The 21,702-nt window shown below is 38.4% G+C and overlaps 1 protein-coding gene across 4 annotated transcripts in view; it reads right to left on the bottom strand.

The window, feature by feature from the left end:
- The window catches only part of SLC30A5 (solute carrier family 30 member 5), a 36,057-nt gene that overhangs the window by 9,070 nt on the left and 5,285 nt on the right, over nucleotides 1–21,702 (bottom strand). The window contains exons 2-12 of one of the 4 annotated variants that reach the window (XM_054489829.2): nucleotides 20,049–20,171; nucleotides 17,929–17,995; nucleotides 16,338–16,423; nucleotides 12,645–12,732; nucleotides 7,816–7,903; nucleotides 6,547–6,623; nucleotides 5,646–5,816; nucleotides 4,839–5,127; nucleotides 4,449–4,657; nucleotides 3,664–3,821; nucleotides 2,501–2,630 (exon numbers count right to left, since the gene is read on the bottom strand). In XM_054489829.2, the coding sequence (XP_054345804.1) occupies nucleotides 2,501–2,630; nucleotides 3,664–3,821; nucleotides 4,449–4,657; nucleotides 4,839–5,127; nucleotides 5,646–5,816; nucleotides 6,547–6,623; nucleotides 7,816–7,903; nucleotides 12,645–12,732; nucleotides 16,338–16,423; nucleotides 17,929–17,995; nucleotides 20,049–20,171 (1,486 nt within the window). Of the gene's footprint in view, nucleotides 1–2,500; nucleotides 2,631–3,663; nucleotides 3,822–4,448; nucleotides 4,658–4,838; nucleotides 5,128–5,645; nucleotides 5,817–6,546; nucleotides 6,624–7,815; nucleotides 7,904–12,644; nucleotides 12,733–16,313; nucleotides 17,096–17,928; nucleotides 17,996–20,048; nucleotides 20,172–21,702 lie in introns of those variants that run through there. The other 3 variants (XM_054489830.2, XM_054489832.2, XM_054489833.2) reach the window with 3 other exon arrangements.

Raw genomic sequence — 21,702 nt, 5'->3', positions numbered from 1 at the left:
TCTTTGGTAGAGACAGGGTCTATGTTGCCCAGGCTGTCCTCAAACTCCTGGGCTCAAGCGATCTTCCCGCCTTGGCCTCCAAAAGTGTTGGGATTATGGGATTACAGGCATGAGCCACTATGCCTGGCCTCTCATTTTTTTCTTAACAAAGTGAATGAAATTACTTTAATTTAATGGTGCCACAATAATACTCCACAGGATAAACAAAGTTACTTATCCTTGATTATCTGCTCTTACAAAATGATCTTGAATAGTAGTAGCTCAGGGTGTTAATTTGCCTACATCTACAATTTAAAGCAATCCATTTGTTTTATAAAACGAAAATATAAATATGAGAAGGACAAATACTTTTAATTACTTTTCAAAAGTAGTAAGAGATTTACTTTATTAAATGTGTAGGGAGGTTATTTACTTCTTCCTGATTCGGACCATTTGACTCCAGATTTTAAAATTTCATTAGGCTTTATAAGCTTGTAGATGGTTAATGACTTTGAATGAAACCAAGTACTGCTTACAGAGACTCCATCATCTCATAAGTACTCCTTCTCCCCTACTAAAAAATACTTCATATTGTGTATTTTATCAGGAACATAAAAATGTAGAAGATGAAAGTCCCCTATAATTCTACCACCAAGGGTTAGTCATGCTTAAAATGGTGTATTTTCCATCTGTGTACTAACATACATACACAGAACACCCTTTAAAACCAACAATGTAATCATAATACTATTTTACAATTTTTTTTTTTTCATTTTGAAACAGAGTTTTGCTCTGTTGCCCAGGCTGGAGTGCAGTGGCATGATCTCGGCTTATTGCAACCTCCGCCTCCCAGGTTCAAGCAATTCTCCTGCCTCAGCCACCCAAGCAGCTGGGATTACAGGCGCCCGCCACCATGCATGGCCTGCAATTTGTTTTTCACTAGTACATCTTGTAAATATTTTCAGGCCAGTATATACAGATATATCTCATTCTTTTCAATAGCTCCGTAGTATTCTATTATATAGATAACAAATTTATTTAATTACTTTTTTCACTGGTGGACAGTGAATTGTTTCCATTTCTTCACTATTATAAATAAGGGTACAATGAATCATGTACTACTTTTTTTTTTTTTTTTTTTTTTTGAGGCAGAGTCTCTCTGTCACCCAGGCTGGAGTGGAGTACAGTGGTGCAACCTGGGCTCACTAAAGCCTCTGCCTCGTGGTTGAAGTGATTCTCCTGCCTCAGCCTCCCAACTAGCTGGGATTACAGGTGTGCGCCATCATGCCCGGCTAATTTTTGTATTTTTAGTAGAGATGGGGTTTCACTATGTTGACCAGACTGGTCTCAAACTCCTGACCTCAGGTGATCCAACCACCTCGGCCTCCCAAAGTGCTGGGATTACAGGCGTGAGCCACCGCACCCGGCCAGAGTCATGTACTTCTATATGTTTGTGTGAATGTTTATGTATAATAAATATTAAATGTCAAAGGATACAAGCGCTAAAAAATCCAAAAAAGTCTATTTTTCCAAACTGTATTCTAGAAACATTTTTACTCATGTATGCTTCCACCAGCAAGATCCAGAGCTGCTTTCTGTCATTTAACAACTGATTTCCTACGACAAGCCAGGTGCTAGAACTGAACTTAAGAGTTAATAATACGTAATTCAGGTCCTGAAGATACTTATATATCTTAATTGTGGAAGAATGACAAATTAAACAACTGCAACTCAATGTTGCTAAAAGAGGAATGCACAAAACATAATGAGAATACTGAGAAAAGGAATCTAACAAACTTGTGGAGAGAAGAGGGGGATTAAAAGTATTTCCAAAAATTAGCCAGGCGTGGTAGCAGGCGCCTGTAGTCCCAGCTACTCGGGAGGCTGAGACAGGAGAATCGCTTGGAAAAAAAAAAAAAAAAAAAGTATTTCACATAAGCAAAATCTTGATGGAGGCTGAAGTAAGGAAAGGAAATGCCAACTACAAGAAACAGCACATGTAAAGCTTTGGTGGTACAGGGAGAACATTAAAAGTTGCTATAGCTGGCCAGGCCCAGTGGCTCATGCCTGTAATCCTAGCACTTTGGGATGCCAAGGTGGGAGGATTGCTTGAGGTCAGTAGTTCGAGACCAGCCTGGCCAACATGGCGAAACTCTTATCTCTACAAAATATACAAAAATTAGCTGGGCGTGGTGGCACATGCCTGTAATCCCAGCTACTCGGGAGGCTGAGGCACGAGAATCGCTTGAGCCTGGGAGGTGGAGGCCGCAGTGAGCTGAGATCATGCCACTACACTCCAGCCTGGAAAACAGAGACTCTGTCTCAAAAAAAAAAAAAAAAAAAGAGAATTTCTAAGAGGGAGCAGTATAAATGTAAACAGCAAGATAGGAAGTTATGTTGATATAAGTAAAAAATAAAATAAAACCTTCTTAGAGCAATAACTGCAAACAGTTAAACTTTAGGATAGAAAAAACTATGTAAGTATGACTAGAAATCCAAATAGGAAAATAAAAAGACTTACTGTTAACATGTGAGTGTCTAATTCTGGAGGATCAATCAATCTAGCCACTGACTCCATAAACACAAAAAACGCTATTACTATTAGAAAAAGTCCATTAATAAATCCAGACAGAATTTCTATTCGGCCGTACCTAAAAACATAGAACATTTTTCAGAAAAGGAAAATGACAAATATTTTTAAAGTATAAACTTTATAAATGGGGAAACAAGTCCAAATTTTCATACTACTAAGTGATTAATAATAGAAAATTAGCAATATTTTAAATATCATATTAATGCCTGGAAGGTCCTTCATATATATACACGTGTGTATATATATATATATCTATTTGTTAAAACGTTATATATTCATCAAAGTCCTTCTTTACTCTCTGTGTTTTTTTTTTTTTTTTTGAGACGGAGTCTCGCTCTGTCACCCAGGCTGGAGTGCAGTGGCACGATCTTGGCTCACTGCAAGCTCTGCCTCTCGGGTTCACACCATTCTCCTGCCTCAGCCTCCCGAGTAGCTGGGACTAGAGGTGCCCGCCACCATGCCCGACTAATTTTTTTTGTATTTTTAGTAGAGATGGGGTTTCACCGTGTTAGCCAGAATGGTCTCGAGCTCCTGACCCTGTGATCTGCCCGCTTCGGCCTCCCAAAGTGCTGGGATTACAGGCATGAGCCACTGCACCTGGCCCTCTCTTTTTTTTTTTTTGAGACGTAGTCTCACTCTGTTGCCCAGGCTGGAGTGCAGTGGCACGATCTTGGCTCACTGCAACCTCTGCCTTCTAGGTTCAAGCGATTCTCCTACCTCAACCTCCCGAGTAGCTGGGGCTACAGGTGCGTGCCATCATACCCGGCTAATTTTTGTATTTTTAGTAGAGACGAGGTTTCACCATGTTGGCCAGGCTGCCTGACCTCAGGTGATCTGCCTGCCTTGGCCTCCCAAAGTGCTAGGATTACAGGCGTGAGCCACCGTGCTCGGCCAAGGGAGCATAATCTTTGAGCTTAATTCCATCCAGTATTTATCAAATGCCTGATTCACATCCCCTTATTTACTTCACATTTTCTAAAAATGAAGATTTGGAAATTATTTGTATTAAAAGTAATATAAGTAATATAATTCTGTACCTTAAGATGGAATTTGCACTTAAGATATACCACCTCGATAGTCAATGTACCTACCCATAGGAGAAAATCCGAGTGGCTTTCCACCTACTCATCAGGGCAGCAAAAAGTCCCATGACTAAAGCAGAGCAGTCAAAAAGCATGTGGAATCCATCCGAGATCAGGCCCAGACTATTGGTCAGCACGCCGTAGAATAATTCCACAAAGGTAAAAAGCTAAAAATGTCACACACAAAAAGGAGTATGTTGGGAACTGTTTCAATTAGGAGGATTTTAACCCTTAATTACCCAAATTTACTTGAAGATCTGCTATAATTGTTTAGTTATTTAACTGCCACTTACATTAGAAACCCTATTTCACACAAATTGTAAAAACTAAGAGAAATCCATTTTACGAACTATTAAATTGTAAAAAACTAAGACAAATCCATTTTACAAACTATTTAAAAATGGTTTTTTTTATATGTCTATAATAATAAACTAGGTTATAAAATGTTAGCAATAGGTGATTTATAACACTGATTGCTAATAGTGAGATCCTATAAGTTATTAGAACTCTTTAAATGCTACTATATTTACTGATTTGAAGGAACATACTAAATCAATGCTTCTAAAATGCCTCACAAACTGTTTGCTTAAGTGGCTGGGCATGGTGGCACATGCCTTAAGGATTGCCTAAGGAGTCTGAATATGATTTCATAATCTTGCTATTATACTTACGAAAAATTTAAATTTTAGCCCATCTTATCATCAGAAATTTGGGAAGTACTAAACTTATACCAGAACTGTCAAAATTAAAATATTATGCTTTTAGGATATGTCAATTAACATTTAAAATCTTACCAGATTCAAGCACAAGAAGTAAAAGATCTGCCTAGAGTCACTCTCCTCAAGAATTTGTTTTAGTGATTCCTTAATAAACCTAGGGATCGATTGAGAGCTATGCTGAAAAGCATCACCCATGAAGTTATAAAGAGGTGTTCCTTCAGGAGAATATCCAATAAGGGTACCTTTTTGTCCTCTCTTAGAGGGAGATGATAAGATATTGGCAGCTACAAAGAGAAAAAAACAATATTGTTTAAATTTTAGAAGTTTAAGCTACCAAAACCAACACAGTAACTGTCGGCACTAAATGCAAGCACTGAAGAATTTCCCAAATTAAGTAAATGATGTGACCATCAAAATCCATAAATAGAAATTTGTTAAAATAAAAACAAGGGGGAAAATGCTTACACAAAATGAAGAATATAGCACTCACTACCACTCCTCCAGACAGGACGTGTTCAGTGCTCTCCTGGTGTGCTGCTTTGTTCATAGCCCGAAGCTGGTCTGTTATTGGATGTGTCCAAAAATTTCCAAAAAGGAGAGCACTAATAAAAATGGGAAAGGATCCATAACGAGCACATTTGGAAACTTCCATTTTGACTGAACAAATGGAATCCACATAGAAATCCAGGATCATGACAAAAAAGATAACCGTTGCAAAAGGCATAATGAGAGAAAACCAAGACTCGACTTTACTCTAGAAATTAAAAAAAAGAATTGTCAAGACTATACATGTATAAAGTTCACATCTTACAAGATGTTTCTGTTAATCTTTTAAAAAATAAAAATCGCATGATTCAATATGATTCATAATATGCCAACATATAAAAGCTATTAAGATACTGGTACATATTCTCAGTATTCTCCAAAGTTTTAAAAAACAAAAGCACTATTGTGTAATCATTCGATAAACACTAGGCGACACACAATCTTTAAGCCTAACACATGGTTAATTGCTGCTTCTTCAAAGGATTCCTTTGGGCCATAGGAATGTGAGGGATATGTAAATGTAATAGCATTTAATTTGTATTTTCTATAAACAATAAAATTAACTCCAAATTTTGTTTAAAAAACTACAAAGAAAAAGCAAAGACAATTTAAGCCACTTTCAACCTCAAATTAAAATATAATTTTTTGAATATAGTGAACTAAAAATTTAATAGCAATTCATTTTACTAGCAATTTAATACCAATAAATTCTTGCTCTTATCTTACCTCAGTTGTAACAGAAAGAACAATGACCCATGGGCACAAGAGAAGCACAGAAACAAGATGAGATAAAGCTTGAAGACGTTTAGCTCCACCAACGTCGATAGAGAGCTTTCTGGAAGCTGTATGAAAACCAACTTTACAACACAAAGCCAGTACTAGCAATAATACTCCACCCTGTGAGTAAAATTAGATAAGTCTCATTAGAAACACACACAGTTCAATAGTCAATCGTTAAATACATGATTTTTTTTTTTTTTTTTTTTTCCCAGAGACGGGGTCTTGCTCTGTCACTCAGGCTGAAGTATAGTGGCATGATCACAGCTCACTGTAGCCTCAAACTCCTGTGATCAAAGAGATCCTCCTGTCTCAGCCTCCCAAGTAGCTGGGACTACCGGCACACACCACCACACCATGCTAACATAATATTTAAAGAAATGGAACTAGTATATTTTTCCCATATACTCAATTACTTAACTACTTAAATGGCAGGCAATGTTATAACTTACTGATAATTATTTTATTTTATTTTTTTTTGAGACAGAGTTTCGCTTTTGTTGCCCAGGCTGGAGTGCAATAGCGCGACCTTGGCTCACCGCAACCTCGGCCTCCGGGGTTCAAGTGATTCTACTGCCTCAGCCTCCTGAGGAGCTGGGATTGCAGGCACGTGCCACCATGCCCGGCTAATTTTGTATTTTTAGTAGAGATGGGGTTTTTCTATGTCGGTCAGGCTGGTCTTGAACTCCCGACCTCAGGTGATCCACCTGCCTCAGCCTCCCAAAGTGCTGGGATTTCAGGTGTGAGCCACTGGGCCCAGCTGATAATTTATTTTAAATGTACCTTTATAGTTATAGTTGCTACAACTTTTCAGAATCTTTTGATCCTGTTAGGAACAAAGAAATCATACCTTGTGATCTGCCACACCTAAGAAGGCAATGGCTGTGTAAAGCATATGAGTTAGAGCACTGTCATGATGTCCTTCAGCTAAGTGAGTTGAAGTAAAGGAAAAAAATTCCAAAAGTCACTCTTTGACACCTGAAGTTCTCCTGAAATTTTAGTTACATTATTTTGGATTGCATATAGACTGATCTGGAGGCCCCAAACTTAATTACTTTCAATAACATGTTTCACTTAAAAACAAAACAAAATAAAACAATCTAACATTTAATTCCAGGACCTCATTTATAAATTGGAATGCCTGTATTTCTTTTATTATCTCCAAAACAATTATAATAGTGCTTAAGATAAACTTGCCAGATTTTAGTAGTTAACTTCTAAAAGACATATTGCATACATACTTTAAGTACGACAAAGGTACAAGAGCAAGGAATCTCCCTGGACCACTCCTGTCCAGTGGAATTAAGGTTGCCCTTTAAGACTGACATGTAAAATGAGTCCTAAATCTGTCTTCTAAGTCACTGACCACATAAGTCTTAGCAAAGTAAGTGGCAAGCAAAAGAGGGTGGGGAATAGAGGTTGTATCACAAGCAACCTGGAGCTTTTCCAAAGTCATACACTTCTCCCTCACTGTAACAAAGAAAATTATTATTTGTTTACTAATAAGTTTTAGAGCAGTGAGTATCAGTAATAGAAGAATACAAACTGGTGCTTGGAGTTCTGCTGGATGGAGTGGGTAAGGATGTATGAATAGAAAATAGAAAAAAAGGCATGTTTGTAGAGTAAAATGAGTAGATATATTTGACTAGAAAGTTGGATTTCTATAAGAGAAGAGTTGGGGCTGAGCTAGAGATAATTTAGAGCAAGACAATGAATACTAGGTAAGGGAATTTGAACTTTTTCTTTCAGGCAAGAAGATACTAAAGGTTTTTCATTTATGAGCCTTTTAATTGTTAAATCATAAGGGAGCAAACATTATGTTGAGTGGCAAATCACCTTTTTTTTTTCCCAGCACCAGGACATTCCAAAATATTCTTTCAATGTCCCTACATTTCTGAAAATTTAGGGTACTGTAGGTGGTACAGAGATGCTATAAAATATTTAACTTATAATGAGTTTGTTCATTATTTGAATACTGATTTAGAATATCTACATTAATCTATGAAAGTTTAATTCATCATTGATCAGTTTAATTCACTCATCCTTTCTTTTTCCATTGTTCCAGCCTTCTAGTTTTCCGCAAGACTTGAAACAACTCTGATCTATTCCAAAAGGATACGGTGTTCAGCCATTTTAGCCATGAGATCATCATTGTCAAAAAGCAATAAACAGATCACAGCAATAATGAAAAAAGCAGCTCCCCTTGTCTGAAAATAAAGAAAGTAACATCAAGGATGACTTTTTCAAGGGTTGATTTTTAAGACCGTAACTACATAAACACTAAAGAAAAACGTTTTCTCAAGTAAGCATTTACAAAAATGCATTAAAAAACTGAAAAAACATCTGACATTAAAGCTCTTATATAAGCTTACAGTATTAGCAGTAAGATATCAAAGAGATATAAACTAATGATAACATTGATTATCTCTTTGCTAACATGGCTAGGCATATTACTATGTACAAATTGGTACTGTTTACAGAACCAGCCTTCCTAAATGCTACTTTACTTCTGGTTGAAAAGCCCAAGTAGCTAAAGAATAACTAGTAGGAACTTATTTCACTCTACAATATGCAAGGAATAGAGAATATTCTAGATACTACTCCTCTAGAGAAAAATAATCCAGAGGGCACGGTAAAACCAGCAAAGTCATTTCTAAGATCTAGTAAAGTATGAAGGACTTAAAAAGCTGATAAACTTAAAATTTATGTTCTCATTCCAGGGAAATTTTTTTTTTTTTTTTTTTTTTTTCAGACAGATCTCGCTGTCGCCCAGGCTGGAGTACAGTGGCATGAACACAGCTCACTGCAGCCTCCAATTCCTGGGCTCAAGTGATCTTCTTGCCTCAGCCTACCAAATAGCTGGGACCACAGGCATGTGCCACCATGCCTGGTTAATTTTTTATTTGTAGAGACCAGGTCTAGCCATGTTGTCCGGGCTGAGGAAAAAGGTTTTCATAAAAGGAAATTATAGAAAGGACATATTAGCTTAGTTTATGTAAATATTTCAGAATGGTAGCTTCAAGAGCAATCTAAATAGCATTATTATACATTCCTTTTTTTTTTTTTTTTTTTTTTTTGAGGAGAGTCTCACTCTGTTGCCCAGGCTGGAGTGCAATGGCATGATCTCAGCTCACTGCAACCTCCATCTCCCAGGTTCAAGTGACTCTCCTCCCTCAGCCTCCTGAATAGCTGGGATTACAGGTGCACATCACCACGATTGGCTAATTTTTGCATTTTTAGTACAGACGGGGTTTCACCATGTTGGTCAGGGTGGTCAGAGTGGTCTTGATCTATTGACCTCGTGATCCACCTGCCTCGGTCTCCCAAAGTCCTAGGATTACAGGCATGAGCCACTGTGCCTGGCTAAATAGCATTACTATACATTCTATATTTACAAATTTACAGGTATAACATGTCTTGTAATGATACATATACTTGTAGAACACCTATTATATATAGATACATTAAGTGTATTATATATACCTATAATGGAAGTATAATACAATACTTCTATTAAAGTTTACAATGCAAAGTGAGAATACTCTTCTATTCATTCTATGATTACCACTATAATGGATAAATTCTCTGTTAGTGTGGTATTACAACAAAATTCAATATGCTACACATAAGAAAAACCATGTACTTTTAAATTTCTTAAGTTTTCACTGAGTTAGGATATGGCAACATCAACAACAATCAAATACAGAGAACATAATCTTTTCGTTAACAAAGAAGGCAACTGAGAATTTTGTAATGCTTCAGTCTCACAATTAAGAAAAAAAGGCCGAGCGCGGTGGCTCATGCCTGTAATCGCAGCACTTTGGGAGGCCGAGGCGGGTAGATCATGAGGTCAGGAGTTCAAGACCAGCCTGACCAATATGGTGAAACCCCGTCTCTACTAAAAGTACAAAAATTAGCCAGGCACGGTGGCAGGTGCCTGTAATTCCAGCTACTCAGGAGGCTGAGGCTGGAGAATTGCTTGAACCTGGGCAGCAGAGGTTGCAGTGAGCTGAGATCGTGCCACTGCAAGCCAGCCTGGGTGACAGAGTGAAACTCTGTCTCAAAAAAAAAAAAAAAAAAAAAGAAAGAAAAAAAAGGCCGGGCGTGGTGGTTCATGCCTGTAATCTCAGCACTTTTGGAGGCCAAGGCGGGCAGATCACAAGGTCAGGAGTTCAACACCAGCCTGGCCAACATAGTAAAACCTTGTCTCTACTAAAAATACAAAAATTAGCTGAGTGTAGTGGCATGTGCCTGTAATCTCAGCTACTCGGGAGGCTGTGGCAGGAGAATTGCTTGAACCTGGGAGGTGGAGGCTGCAGTGAGCCAAGATGGTGCCATTGCACTCCAGCCTGGGCAACCCAGTGAGACTCCATCTCAAAAAAAAAAAGAAAAAACAATCATCAAGTCCTGGACTGATGCCCTGATCCATTTCTCAGACTAATGAGAACACTCTCATTTCTAGTTACTTAAGGAGGAAAACTTTTTTTTTAAATGTTTTCAAGTCATTTTTATTTCTTTTGTGAGTTGTCATTCCCAGTTTTTTGCTGATTTCCTGCCAAGGATCTTAAGCATTTTTTAAACTGAAATGGGTGACTTATACTTTGAAAGAAATGTAAAACTTATTTCTGGCAATTTTTGTTGTTAGTTTTTTGTATACACACTGATTTCTGTTATACGTTAAGTTTATAATCATTATGAAGCCAAATATAGTAAGTTTTCCCTTTGTGATTTTTTCCACTGTTTTTATGCTCAGAATTTTCTCCATCTATGTATTTTATTCTATGTTTTTACAAATGTCTATTTTGTAAACTCACAAAGCTCTTCAATCCACTTGAAATTTATTTTGGAGTACTCTATTAGTGAGGGAGAAGGATTAAATAGTGGCCCATGCTTTAATACTAATGAGCCAGTTTGAAGTCTACAGGCAGAGTATTCTTTTACTCTGCTCTACTTGGCATGTTACTTTGTTCACTTCATTACTTCATTCATCTCCCTCCATTACTTTACTTGAAAGTCCCTTTCAGAATAGGGACTATTATACCTTATTTGTCTTTATCCTTTCCTTTATGTTTAGGAAAATGCACCATGCACAGGAAGTGTGGGAGATCAGTCACAGTGGTGGGAGAAATTATAGGAATAGAAGCAAACCTTCTTGGAAGGCTGGGGGATTTTGCAAGTTTTGAAAGATATTTTGGCTGAAGGCAGCCAGATTCTCTCATCAGAAGCCTAAAAGCTTAAGGTGTAGATACAAGGGAATGTAGAGGAGTTTATCTAAATAGCTCGTTTACTCATGTTGTCCTAAAACCGACCTTTGATCATTTGCACTCAAGACTGCTCTCTATGTAGGGGGTCAGCAATGTTATTTACCCACAAAGCTTGTTGATTCAAGGCCTTTGTCATTAAATCTATACTGAATAAATGCCCACAGTGCCAGCTTGTCAGGGCCGCAGCTGCTGACTCTTTACAGCACCCTCCTTAGGGTCTGTAAGTGGCCTGGTTCCCTAGCCCACTCCTTCACTAAATACCTGTGTCTGAGTGCATTTGTCGTTCAGCCAGGGTCTGCAAGTAGGACCCAGCAAGGAGGTGTTTAATTTGGTAAAACAGAAACACTATATAGTTCTAACAGTTTGGAATTGTAGATTGGTAACTCATTTAACAAAAGGATAATACTTGAATCGCTTAGGATGAATAGGAGTGCTTAGGTGGCAAAATGTTAGATAAATGTTCATCATAATTTAAATTTAACAAGTTTTTAGTTATTTTTCAAAAATGATTTATGGGGTTAAGAATGAGTAGGGGGTTTGGGGGAAAGGTGCATGAGTACAACATGAAAGAGATCATTGTGATGATGTGTCAGTTCTATATCTTGCTTGTAATGATGGTTACACAAATCTACACATGACAAAATTTCATAGACCTACATGCATACATACATACATACACACATTATCGTACGTAAAATTGGTGAAATCTGAGTAAGGTCTATGGATTGCACCAATGTCAATTTCCTGTGTGTTTTTTTTTTTTTTAATTTTTGATTTTAATTTTTGTGGGCACATAGTAGGTATATGTATTTATGGGGTACATGAGGTGTTTTCATATAGGCATGCAATGTATATAATCACATCAGGTAAATTGGGGTATCCATCCCCTCGAGCATTTAGCCTTTGTGTTACAAATAATTATACTCTTTTAGTTATTTTAAATGTATGATTAAATTATTATTGATCATAGTCACCCTATTGTGATGTGAAATCCTAGGTCTAATTGACTGGTTTTGATAGTGTACTTGAGTTGGTTAAGAAGTTACCTTTGGGGGAAACTAAATGAAGGGTGAGGGTCCTCTATGTACTATTTTAGCAACTTCCTAGGAATCTATAAACATTTCAAAATCATTTTCCACTGTTTCCATGTTAAGAAATTTCTCCAACTACGGATTATATTTTCACAAATATCTATTTTTGTAAACTTATAGAATTCTTCAAAAAGAAAAAAAAAATTGTAAGAAAAATGTAAAACTAGCAGAAAAAGCTCTGGATTTTTTTTTTTTTTTTTTTTTTTTGAGGCTGAGTCTCACTCTATTGCCCAGGTTGGAGTGTAGTGGCGTGATCTCAGCTCACTGTAACCTCCGCCTCCCAGGTTCAAGCAGTTCTCATGCCTCAGCCTCCAGAGTAGCTAGGATCACAGGTGCCCACCACCATGCCCAGCTAATTTTTGCATTTTTTGTAGAGACGGGATTTCACTATGTTGGCTAGGCTGGTCTCAAGCTCCTGACCTCATGTAATCTGCCCGCCTCAGCCTCCCACAGTGTTGGGATTACAGGCATAAGCCATCGCGCTCAGCCTCCCTGCATTCTTTTAAATGGTGAAAGATAAGATTTTATTCCTTTGGATAATATATGACATACATACTTTCCATTTCCAAGTAACTGATAATGGAAAATTCTACCTTTGCTGGTCCTCCTCCAGAACTGGTGAACAAAACACTGAGTAGTGAAATGACAACAATATCACTGTGTTCAAACAGCAGCAAAGTCCTACAAAAATAAAACATTATCATTCATGAAATGTAATTTATCTTTATCAAGATGCATGAATTCAACTAGAGTTAGAGAAAGAAAAACATTTCCCCTTGATTTCACGAAACGTAAGAAAAATAAATAGGTACAACTGCTTTAGAAAATAGTTTGACATTATCTACCTTAGAAAGATTGAAGCTACAAATATCCAATCATACCACTCATAGAATTACATCATACCGATTTCTTATTCTTGTACAGGTATGTATCAGGTAACACTTACAAGGTTGCTCATACCAGCACTGTTTGCAGTACGCCAAAAAAATACAGGCAATGCGGCTGGGTATGGTGGCTCACGCCTATAATTCCAGCACTTTGGGAGGCCGAGGCAGGCAGATCACGAGGTCAAGGGATCGAGACCACTCTGGCCAACATGGTGAAACCCTGTCTCTACTAAAAATACAAAAATTGGCTGGGCGTGGTGGCACGCGCCTGTAATCCCAGCTACTCGGGAGGCTGAGGCAGGAGAATCACTTGAACTCGGGAGGCCGAGGTTGCAGTAAGCCAAGATCGGGCCACTGCACGCCAGCCTGGCAACAGAGTGAGACTCCATCTCAAAAAAAAAAAAAAAAAAAAAAAGTACAGGCAACATATACCCATGTGCTGCATAACATTATTTTGGTCAATGATAGACCACATATATACGATGGTGGTCCCATAAGATTATAATGGAGCTGAGAAATTCCAGTCACCTAGCGTTAATGCATTACTCATGTGTTTCTGGTGATGCTGGTGTAGACAAGCCTACTGCACTGCCAGTCATATAATACAGTACATACAATTATATACAGAACATAAGACTTGATAATAAATGACTATGCTACTGGTTTATGTATTCACTATACTATACTATTAATTATTTTAGAATGTACTTTTGCTTGTTAAAAATAAAGGTAACTATATCCTTTGACTTCAAATAGTGGTGTCAAAAACAAAAAAAAGGTTAACTGTAAAATAGCTTCAGGCAGGTATCCCAGAAGAAGGCATTGTTATCATAGGAGATGACAATTCCTTGCATGTTACTGCCCCTGAAAACTTTCTAGTGGGACAAGATGTGGAGGCGGAAGACAGTAATATTGATAATCCTGACCCTGTGTAGGTATAGGCTAATGTGTGCATGTCTTAGTTTTTAACAAAAAAGTGCTAGGAGCAGTGGCTCATGCCTGTAATCTCGGCACTTTGGGAGGGCGAGAAGGGTGGATCCTTGAGCCCAGCAGTTTGAGACCAGCCTAGGCAACATGGCGAAACCTGCTATCAAAAAAGATACAAAAGTTAGCCAGGTGTGGTGGTAGGCACCTGGAGTCCCAGCTACTGGTGAGGCTGAGGTGGGAGGATCCCTTGAGCCAAGGAGATGGAGGTTGCAGTGAGCCAAGATTGTGCCATATACTCTAGCCTGAATGACAGAGCAAGATCCTGTCTCCAAAAAAAAAAGTTGAAAAAAAATTAAAAACAGAAAAAAGCTTATAGAATAAGGATATAAAGAAAGAAAATATTTTTGTACAGTTGTACAATGTGTTTATGTTTTAAGCTGTTTTTACAAAAGAGTAAAGTATGCTAAGGTTAAGCTTCCACCTCAGCCTTCTAGGTAGCTGGGATTACAGGCACGCAGCACCATGCCTGGCTAATTTTTTGTAGAGATGGCATTTTTGCCATGTTGTCCAGGCTGGTCTCGAACTTCTGGGCTCAAGCTATCTGCCCACCTTGGCCTCCCAAAGTGCTGGGATTAAAATTTTTGCAATTGAGAAACTGCATGATGGTTTTAGTATAAGAATGAGAGGGCAGTGTTGGTAGTGATAAGGTCAGGAGCAAGATGACAAAATAGGGAACCAAGTAAAAATGTAAGTACTTCCTCTTTCCCTCCTTATTGTAACACAAAAGGACAGTGATATAGTAACACAGGAACCAAAACATAATTTCATGAATAACAAATTTAAAATATTGCAGATGATAAGCAATAGCAGCACTCAATCATATTCAATCATATTCAAGCATAAGGTGAAAAACCTCTTCCCAAGCTAGGAAATTCAGCTAGCTTTCTCAGCCCTCCAAGCTGCAACTGCTACTGTGGCTAGCGATATGACATTTCCAATTATACCTACTCTGCATCTGACAAAGTACATGACAAACAAGTCAAAGGGATCCCAATCCAGAAGCTATTCTATTGGCCATGAGAGGGGAAAGGACTTTTCACAAAGCATTTCCACATTTCTCACCCTTCACTTTCCACTCTGTCTACCCCACTATTCTGAGTGAGATCCTTTAGAACAGTGGTCCCCAACCTTTTTGGCACCAGGGTCTGGTTTCCTGGAAGACAATTTTTCCAGACAGCAGTGGTGGGGGGATGTTTCAGGACGAAACTGTTCCACCTCAGATCATCAGACATTAGATTCTCATAAGGAGCATGCAACCTAGATCCCTCCCATGCACAGTTCACAATAGGGTTCGTGCTCCTATGAGAATCTAATGCCATTGCTGATCTGACAGGAGGTAGAGCTCACGCAGTAATGTTTGCTCCCCCGTGGCTCACCTCCTGCTCTGTGGCCTGGTTCCTAATGGGTTACGAACCCATACTGGTCTGTAGCCAGGGGGTGGGGGATCTCTGTGCTTTAGAACATTTTTTTTTTCTTTTTGAGACGGAGTCTCGCTCTGTTGCCCAGGCTGCAGTGCAGTGGTGTGATCTCAGCTCACTGCAACCTTCGCCTCCTGAGTTCAAGTGATTTCTGTCTAATTTTTGTATATTTTTTAATAAAGGCAGGGTTTTGCTATGTTGGCTAGGGTGGTCTCCAACTCCTAACTTCAAATGATCCACCCCTTGGCCTCCCAAAGTGCTAGCATTACAGGCGTGAACCACAGTGCTGGCCAAGAACATTCTTCATTTCACTCCTTACCTCTCATTCTCACGGCAAGGCATTTTTTCTTATACTTATTCACTAAGTAAAATCCTTTACAGATGGGGAAATGTTAAAAGAATGCTCATACACAGCTGTGTGATAGAATTCCTATCAATGGTCCCTAAGCATTTCCTCAAACCAGTCCACTTGCAGAAAAAGACTAATCTATATAGATCTAGGGAAATATGAAATGGGAGTAGTTTACTTTATTACCACGCATTTAATCTGATAATTGATATACTACTTCTGAGACATTTATTTATGAGAGTATTTGCAAAATTGTGCAAAAAATGAATGCTTTTAGAGATTTTGTTCTCCTTATTGGCTAATTTTATTTAACACTTCAGACCTTTTATTATAGCTTCTAAGCTGTTAACAGGGATCACGAATAAATGATTAAAAAGCCATTTATGCTAAAAATTTTCTGAAACTTGGAATTCTAACTAGTAAAATATCTATGACAAATCATGAATAAATATATTAATGGTATTCACCAAAGAACTAGTCCAGAAACTAAACAGGTTTGTTCTATTTGTTGAATTCTCTCTGATGCTATAAAAGTGCTAGACACATTTGCACAGATAAATATTTGACATAAAACACAGTGGAACAAAAATAATATTCAAAATGAAGAAATACAAACACACATTCAAAATATGCATTTTTATTTACCTTAGTGGTCCACAAAGAGTGAGGCCAAAAAACCACAAGAGTGAAATAATACACCCAGCAACTGCATGTTTAAATATTTTGATCCACTATAAATGGAAACAAAAAAATTAAAAATTTCAGTCACATATATTTTGCTATATATCCAAATTTTAAATAAAATACAGAAAGATAATAATAACAAATATTTTAAAGGTGAAATAATTACATATTTTGAAATTAAATAGAAAACATAAGATCCCTTGACTAAGTCTAGATTTCCAAGACAGTATTCTTATTCTGGGCTGGGTGCTGTGGCTCATGCCTGTAATCCTAGCACTTTGTGAGGCCAAGGCGGGCAGATCACCTGAGGTCAGGAGTTCAAGACCAGGCTGGCCAATATGGTGAATGAAGCCCCGTCTTTACTAAAAATACAAAAATGAGCTGGGTGTGGTGGCAGATGCCTGTAATCCCAGCTACTCAGGAGGCTGAGGCAGGAGAATCGCTTGAACCTGGGAGGCAGAGGTTGCAGTGAGCCGAAATCATGTCACCGCACTGCAGCCTGGGCGATGGAGCAAGACTCGTTCTCAAAAAAAGAAAAAAAAAAAAAAGGACAGTATTCTGTTTTCCATTATCTATATTCTTGTCTGCTGGTAGATTTTGAAATCTTTTTCTTCAGAGTACAATTTTATGATTTCTCAGTTTCTCACTAGTTTCCTAGGATCATTTAACTTTTTGTCTTTAAATTCTTTTCTACCAGGAATTTTTAGTGATCCAATTATCTGAAAGGAGAGAAAAAAGTTAAAATGGGGTTTAGACTATTAATCCTATTTTAAAAAATGTTCTTGGTCTCTGAAACAGAAGTACTTAAATTCATCTTTCTAATAAAAAAATTATGATGCAGGTTTGTAAGTCATGGCATAAAGCAAACATGTACTATGGTATAACTGCTGCCCAAAGAAGTGATGATGTGAGATGATTATGCAAAATGTAGGACATTTCTAGTTTGAATCACAGCTGCCTAAAGAGAACAGTGACAATGATCATGAGGGTGTCACATTGTCACAATGATGATGAGGCATCATTCTAAGAACTTCATAAGTATTAATTCATTTCTTCCTCACAGTTCTGTTAGGAAGTTACTATTATCTCCATTTTACAGTGAGCAAATTAAGGTAGAGAGAAATCAAGTAACTTGCCCAAATTAAAGGTCAGTAAGGAGGACAGACAGAACATGACTTTGTCTGACTCCAGAAATCACACTCTTAACCCCTATGCTTTGTCAGCTTTCCAGTGACATTTGTACTAGGCTCTTGGGCATGCTTTCATGTCCAATTTGTAAATCTTTCAGAATAAGAAGTGTGTACTGAAGAAAACAATTATATGAATGCTTTATAATTTTTTTTACCCTCTTGTTTTTTTAAAAACATTCCATGATCTTAGTACTTTATGACTTAAAGTCTCCATTCTGAAAAGACAAGAGCAAGTTAACTCTAAAATTGTTCTGTGGCATACTTAAATCATTCATTAAGTACCCATTATAAAAAATAAGCATTGCCTCCTGGCCCACTAAACGAGAAGCTGCTAGGAATAAAATATTCTGCAAAAATCTTACCTGGTGTTTGGTAATAGTTTTCCCAGAAGAAAATGGCTTTTGAAACAAAACCATAAAAAATGCAGTCCTGTAAATATTGAAACATTAATATATTAATATTAATCCACATTAAACACAAGATATAGTTTTAAGTAAAGACACTTATTTTAAACAAATATGCCAGAACTTGAAGTGTTATCCTCTGAATAAATCATACTGGAGAATTAATTATACATATTTTAGTAAAACTCCTATTGCAAAATTTTGATAACTTTTTTTTTTTTTTGAGATGGAGTCTTGCTCTGTCACCAGGCTGCAGTGCAGTGGCACGATCTTGGCTCACTGCAACCTCTGCCTCCCGGGTTCAAGCGATTCTCCTGCCTCAGCCTCCTCAGTAGCAGAGATTACAGGCATGTGCCACCACGCCCAGCCAATTTTTCGTATTTTTAGTAGAGATGGGGTTTCAACATGTTGGCCAGGCTGGTCTCGAACTCCTGACCTCAAGTGATCCGCCTGCCTCGGCCTCCCAAACTGCTGGGAAAACAGGCATGAGCTACCACACCTGGCCGAGAACTCTTATTTTCTAACTGTCTTCAGAACCAGCTAACAAGCCACAAAAATAAAGGAGTCACAATTTTTTTTTATATCTTAAAATATCAAAGAAGAGAATTCCTATTTTCTCTAAAATTCAGTCATAAATCTTGAAATAGTATAATGAAAATGAAGAAATTACTAATTATATATCCCTACCTTTCACATTGCGAAAATAGTTACATAAAAATGCACACAACTTGGCCAGGCATGGTGGCTCAAGCTTGTAATCCCAGCACTTTGGGTGGCCAAGGTGGGTGGATCACCTGAGGTCAGGAGTTGGAGGCCAGCCTGGCCAACACGGCAAAACCCCGTGTCTACTAAAAAAAACACAAAAAAATTAGCTGGCCATGGTGGGACACACCTGTAATCCTAGCTACTCAGGAGGCTGAGACAGAATTGCTACTGCACTCCAGCCTGGGCAACCTAGCCAGACTGTCTCAAAAAAAAAAAAAAAAAAAAAAGCACGTAACTGATGCTTAATATTTCTTAGTCAATAATAATCTCTTTCCCAACTTACCAAAATTATACTCTGAAGAGTGTTTTTTTTTTTTAAATGGAGTCTCGCTCTGTTGCCCAGGCTGGAGTGCAGTGGCATGATCTCAGCTCACTGCAACCTCTGCCTCCCAGGTTCAAGCAATCCTCCTGCCTCAGCCCCCCTTGTAGCTGGGATTACAGGCACATGACACCATGCGTCACTAATTTCTGTATTTTTAGTAGAGACGGGGTTTCGACATATTGGCCAGGCTGGTCTCCAACTCCTGACCTCAGGCATGCTGGGATTACAGGCGTGAGCCACCGTGCCCAGCTGACTCCCAAGAATCTTTAACAGGTTTTTATTAACACAGAGGGTGGTCACTATCTCAAGATCCAGGAAATCTTTATTTAGAATTTCTTATATGTAGGCTGGGTGTGGTGGCTCATGCCTGTAATCCCAGCACTTTGGGAGGCTGAGGCGGGCAGATCACAAGGTCAAGAGATTGAGACCATCCTGGCCAACATGGTGAAACCCTGTCTCTATTAAAAATACAAAAATTAGCTGGGCATGGTGGTGAGCGCCTGTAGTCCCAGCTACTCAGGAGGCTGAGGCAGAAGAATAGCTTGAACCCAGGAGGCAGTGATCTTGCAATGAGCCAAGATCGCGTCACTGCACTCCACCCTGGCGACAGAGTGAGACTGTGTCTCAAAAAAGAAAAAAAAAAAGCATTTCTTATAAGTAGAATAATTTAATGTTCATACTGTATGAGGACTCTGTACTAAGAAAGGATTACGCAGTGAATAATAATAATAATAAATAGCCCAAAAACTAAATTTGCAAAAATCTCATCAAAGTCTGTGTTTAGGCAAGTGATTAGAGCACAACAATCCGTTTTCTTTGCAGTCTCTTTGTACCTCTAATCTTAAGTATACTCCCAGTTAAAAAAATTTATCAAATACTTGTCAGGAGGAACAAACAAAATATTGTATGTAAAGTTTTTTAAAGATACTCTGTTAAAACAGGATTTTCAAAGAAATAAAAAATATCAAGAAAAAAACCCCCACACACTCACCCAAGTTTTAATATAAAAATGAACTGAACAATGTGAACAGCTTTTAGGAGATCATATGATTCGAAAAGTCCCACAGCCTTCAAAAATTTAGTGAAACATAGTAACACAATATATTTTGTTAATCTGAAAAATAAAAGCAGAAACAATTTTTAGTATCACTGAAATTACAAGCAACTCATCAATCTGGTTTTTTAAACAAGAGGTCATTACAGAAACCATAGAAATATACATAAACACAAAATGAAACAAAACAAAGTCCCCAAACAACTCACCATCCACGTGAAAACTACTGTTGACTTTTTTTTTTTTTTTTTTAATCATAGAGACGGGGTCTCAATGTGTTGCCCAGGCTGGTCTCGAACTTCTTCGGTCAAGCGATCCTCCAGCCTTGGTCTCCCAAAGGGCTAGGATTACAGGTGTGAGCCACCGCGCCCTACTGTTAACATTTTGGGGCCAGGTGCAGTAGCTTGAGATCAGCCTTGGCAACATGGCAAAAGCCTATCTCTACAAAAAATACAAAGAATTAGCTGGGCATTATGGCGCGTGGCAACAGTCTCAGCCACTCGGGAGGCTAAGGTGGGGAGGATCACCTGAGCCCGGAAGGTTGAGGTTGCAGTGAGCTGTGTTTATGTCACTGCACTCCAGCCTGGGCGACAGAGTGAGACCCTGTCTCAAAATACAAACAAACAGGCTGGGCGCTCATGCCTGTAATCCCAGCACTTTGGGAGGCTGAAGTAGGTGGATCACCTGAAGTCTGGAACTCAAGACCAGCCAGGCCAACATGGCGAAAAGTCACCTCTACTAAAATACAAAAATTAGCTGGGCGTGGTGGCGGGTGCCTGTAATTCCAGCCACCTGGGAGGCTGAGGCAAGAGAATCGCTTGAACCCGGGAGGCAGAGGTTGCAGTGAGTCGAAATTGCACCACTGCACTTCAGCCTAGGTAACAGAGCGAGACTCTGTCTCAAAACCAACCAACCAACCACAACATTTTGGTATACATACTTCTGGTTTCTTTTCAATGTATATGAATGATTATGTATAGATACAGTTTAACAAAAAATGCCCAACGAAAAATGAAAATTTTGTTGATTGAGTTGCTGGACTATTTTGTTATCTGCTTTCTAACTTAATAACTCCTCCAAACAAATGAGAACAAAATAAAAACTAAATTCTGTTATGAAATGAAAAGACCACAATATAGCAAGAAACGGAAGAATGGTAAATGCCTTTGGTTTGCGCCTCCTCGGCCTTGTTAAGTGACTACAGTGAGAGTTGTGGTTGAAAGGTCAATTGACTGGACCTAGAGTCCTTTAAAAAGGCTCAGGAATTGGAAACACCTCAGGAGGGGAATGAGAAGCTGAAAAGACGAGGATCTCTAGGAAGTCTTCCAAGTAATCAGATCCCCAGGTTCCCACCCAGCAGGCAGGCAACTATCTCTCCTCAACCACTATAGGAGTCACGAGTCTTAGCCTCTGGCGAGGTCACTTAAATTTCATGAAGCAGACAACTCTGCTGGCTTTATGAGAGAATGTCCATGTTTTTAGGAAAAACAAGTATTTAAGGATAAAGAAACATGAAGTATGTAACTTATTCTCAAATAGTCCAGGGGAAAAAAATACCTGTGTGTGTGCATTCAGAGAGAGAGAGAATAAT

This window comes from Pongo pygmaeus, chromosome 4, assembly GCF_028885625.2.
Source record: "Pongo pygmaeus isolate AG05252 chromosome 4, NHGRI_mPonPyg2-v2.0_pri, whole genome shotgun sequence".
Classification (NCBI taxonomy): domain Eukaryota; kingdom Metazoa; phylum Chordata; class Mammalia; order Primates; family Hominidae; genus Pongo; species Pongo pygmaeus.
This window is presented reverse-complemented; position numbering and strand designations above follow the sequence as displayed.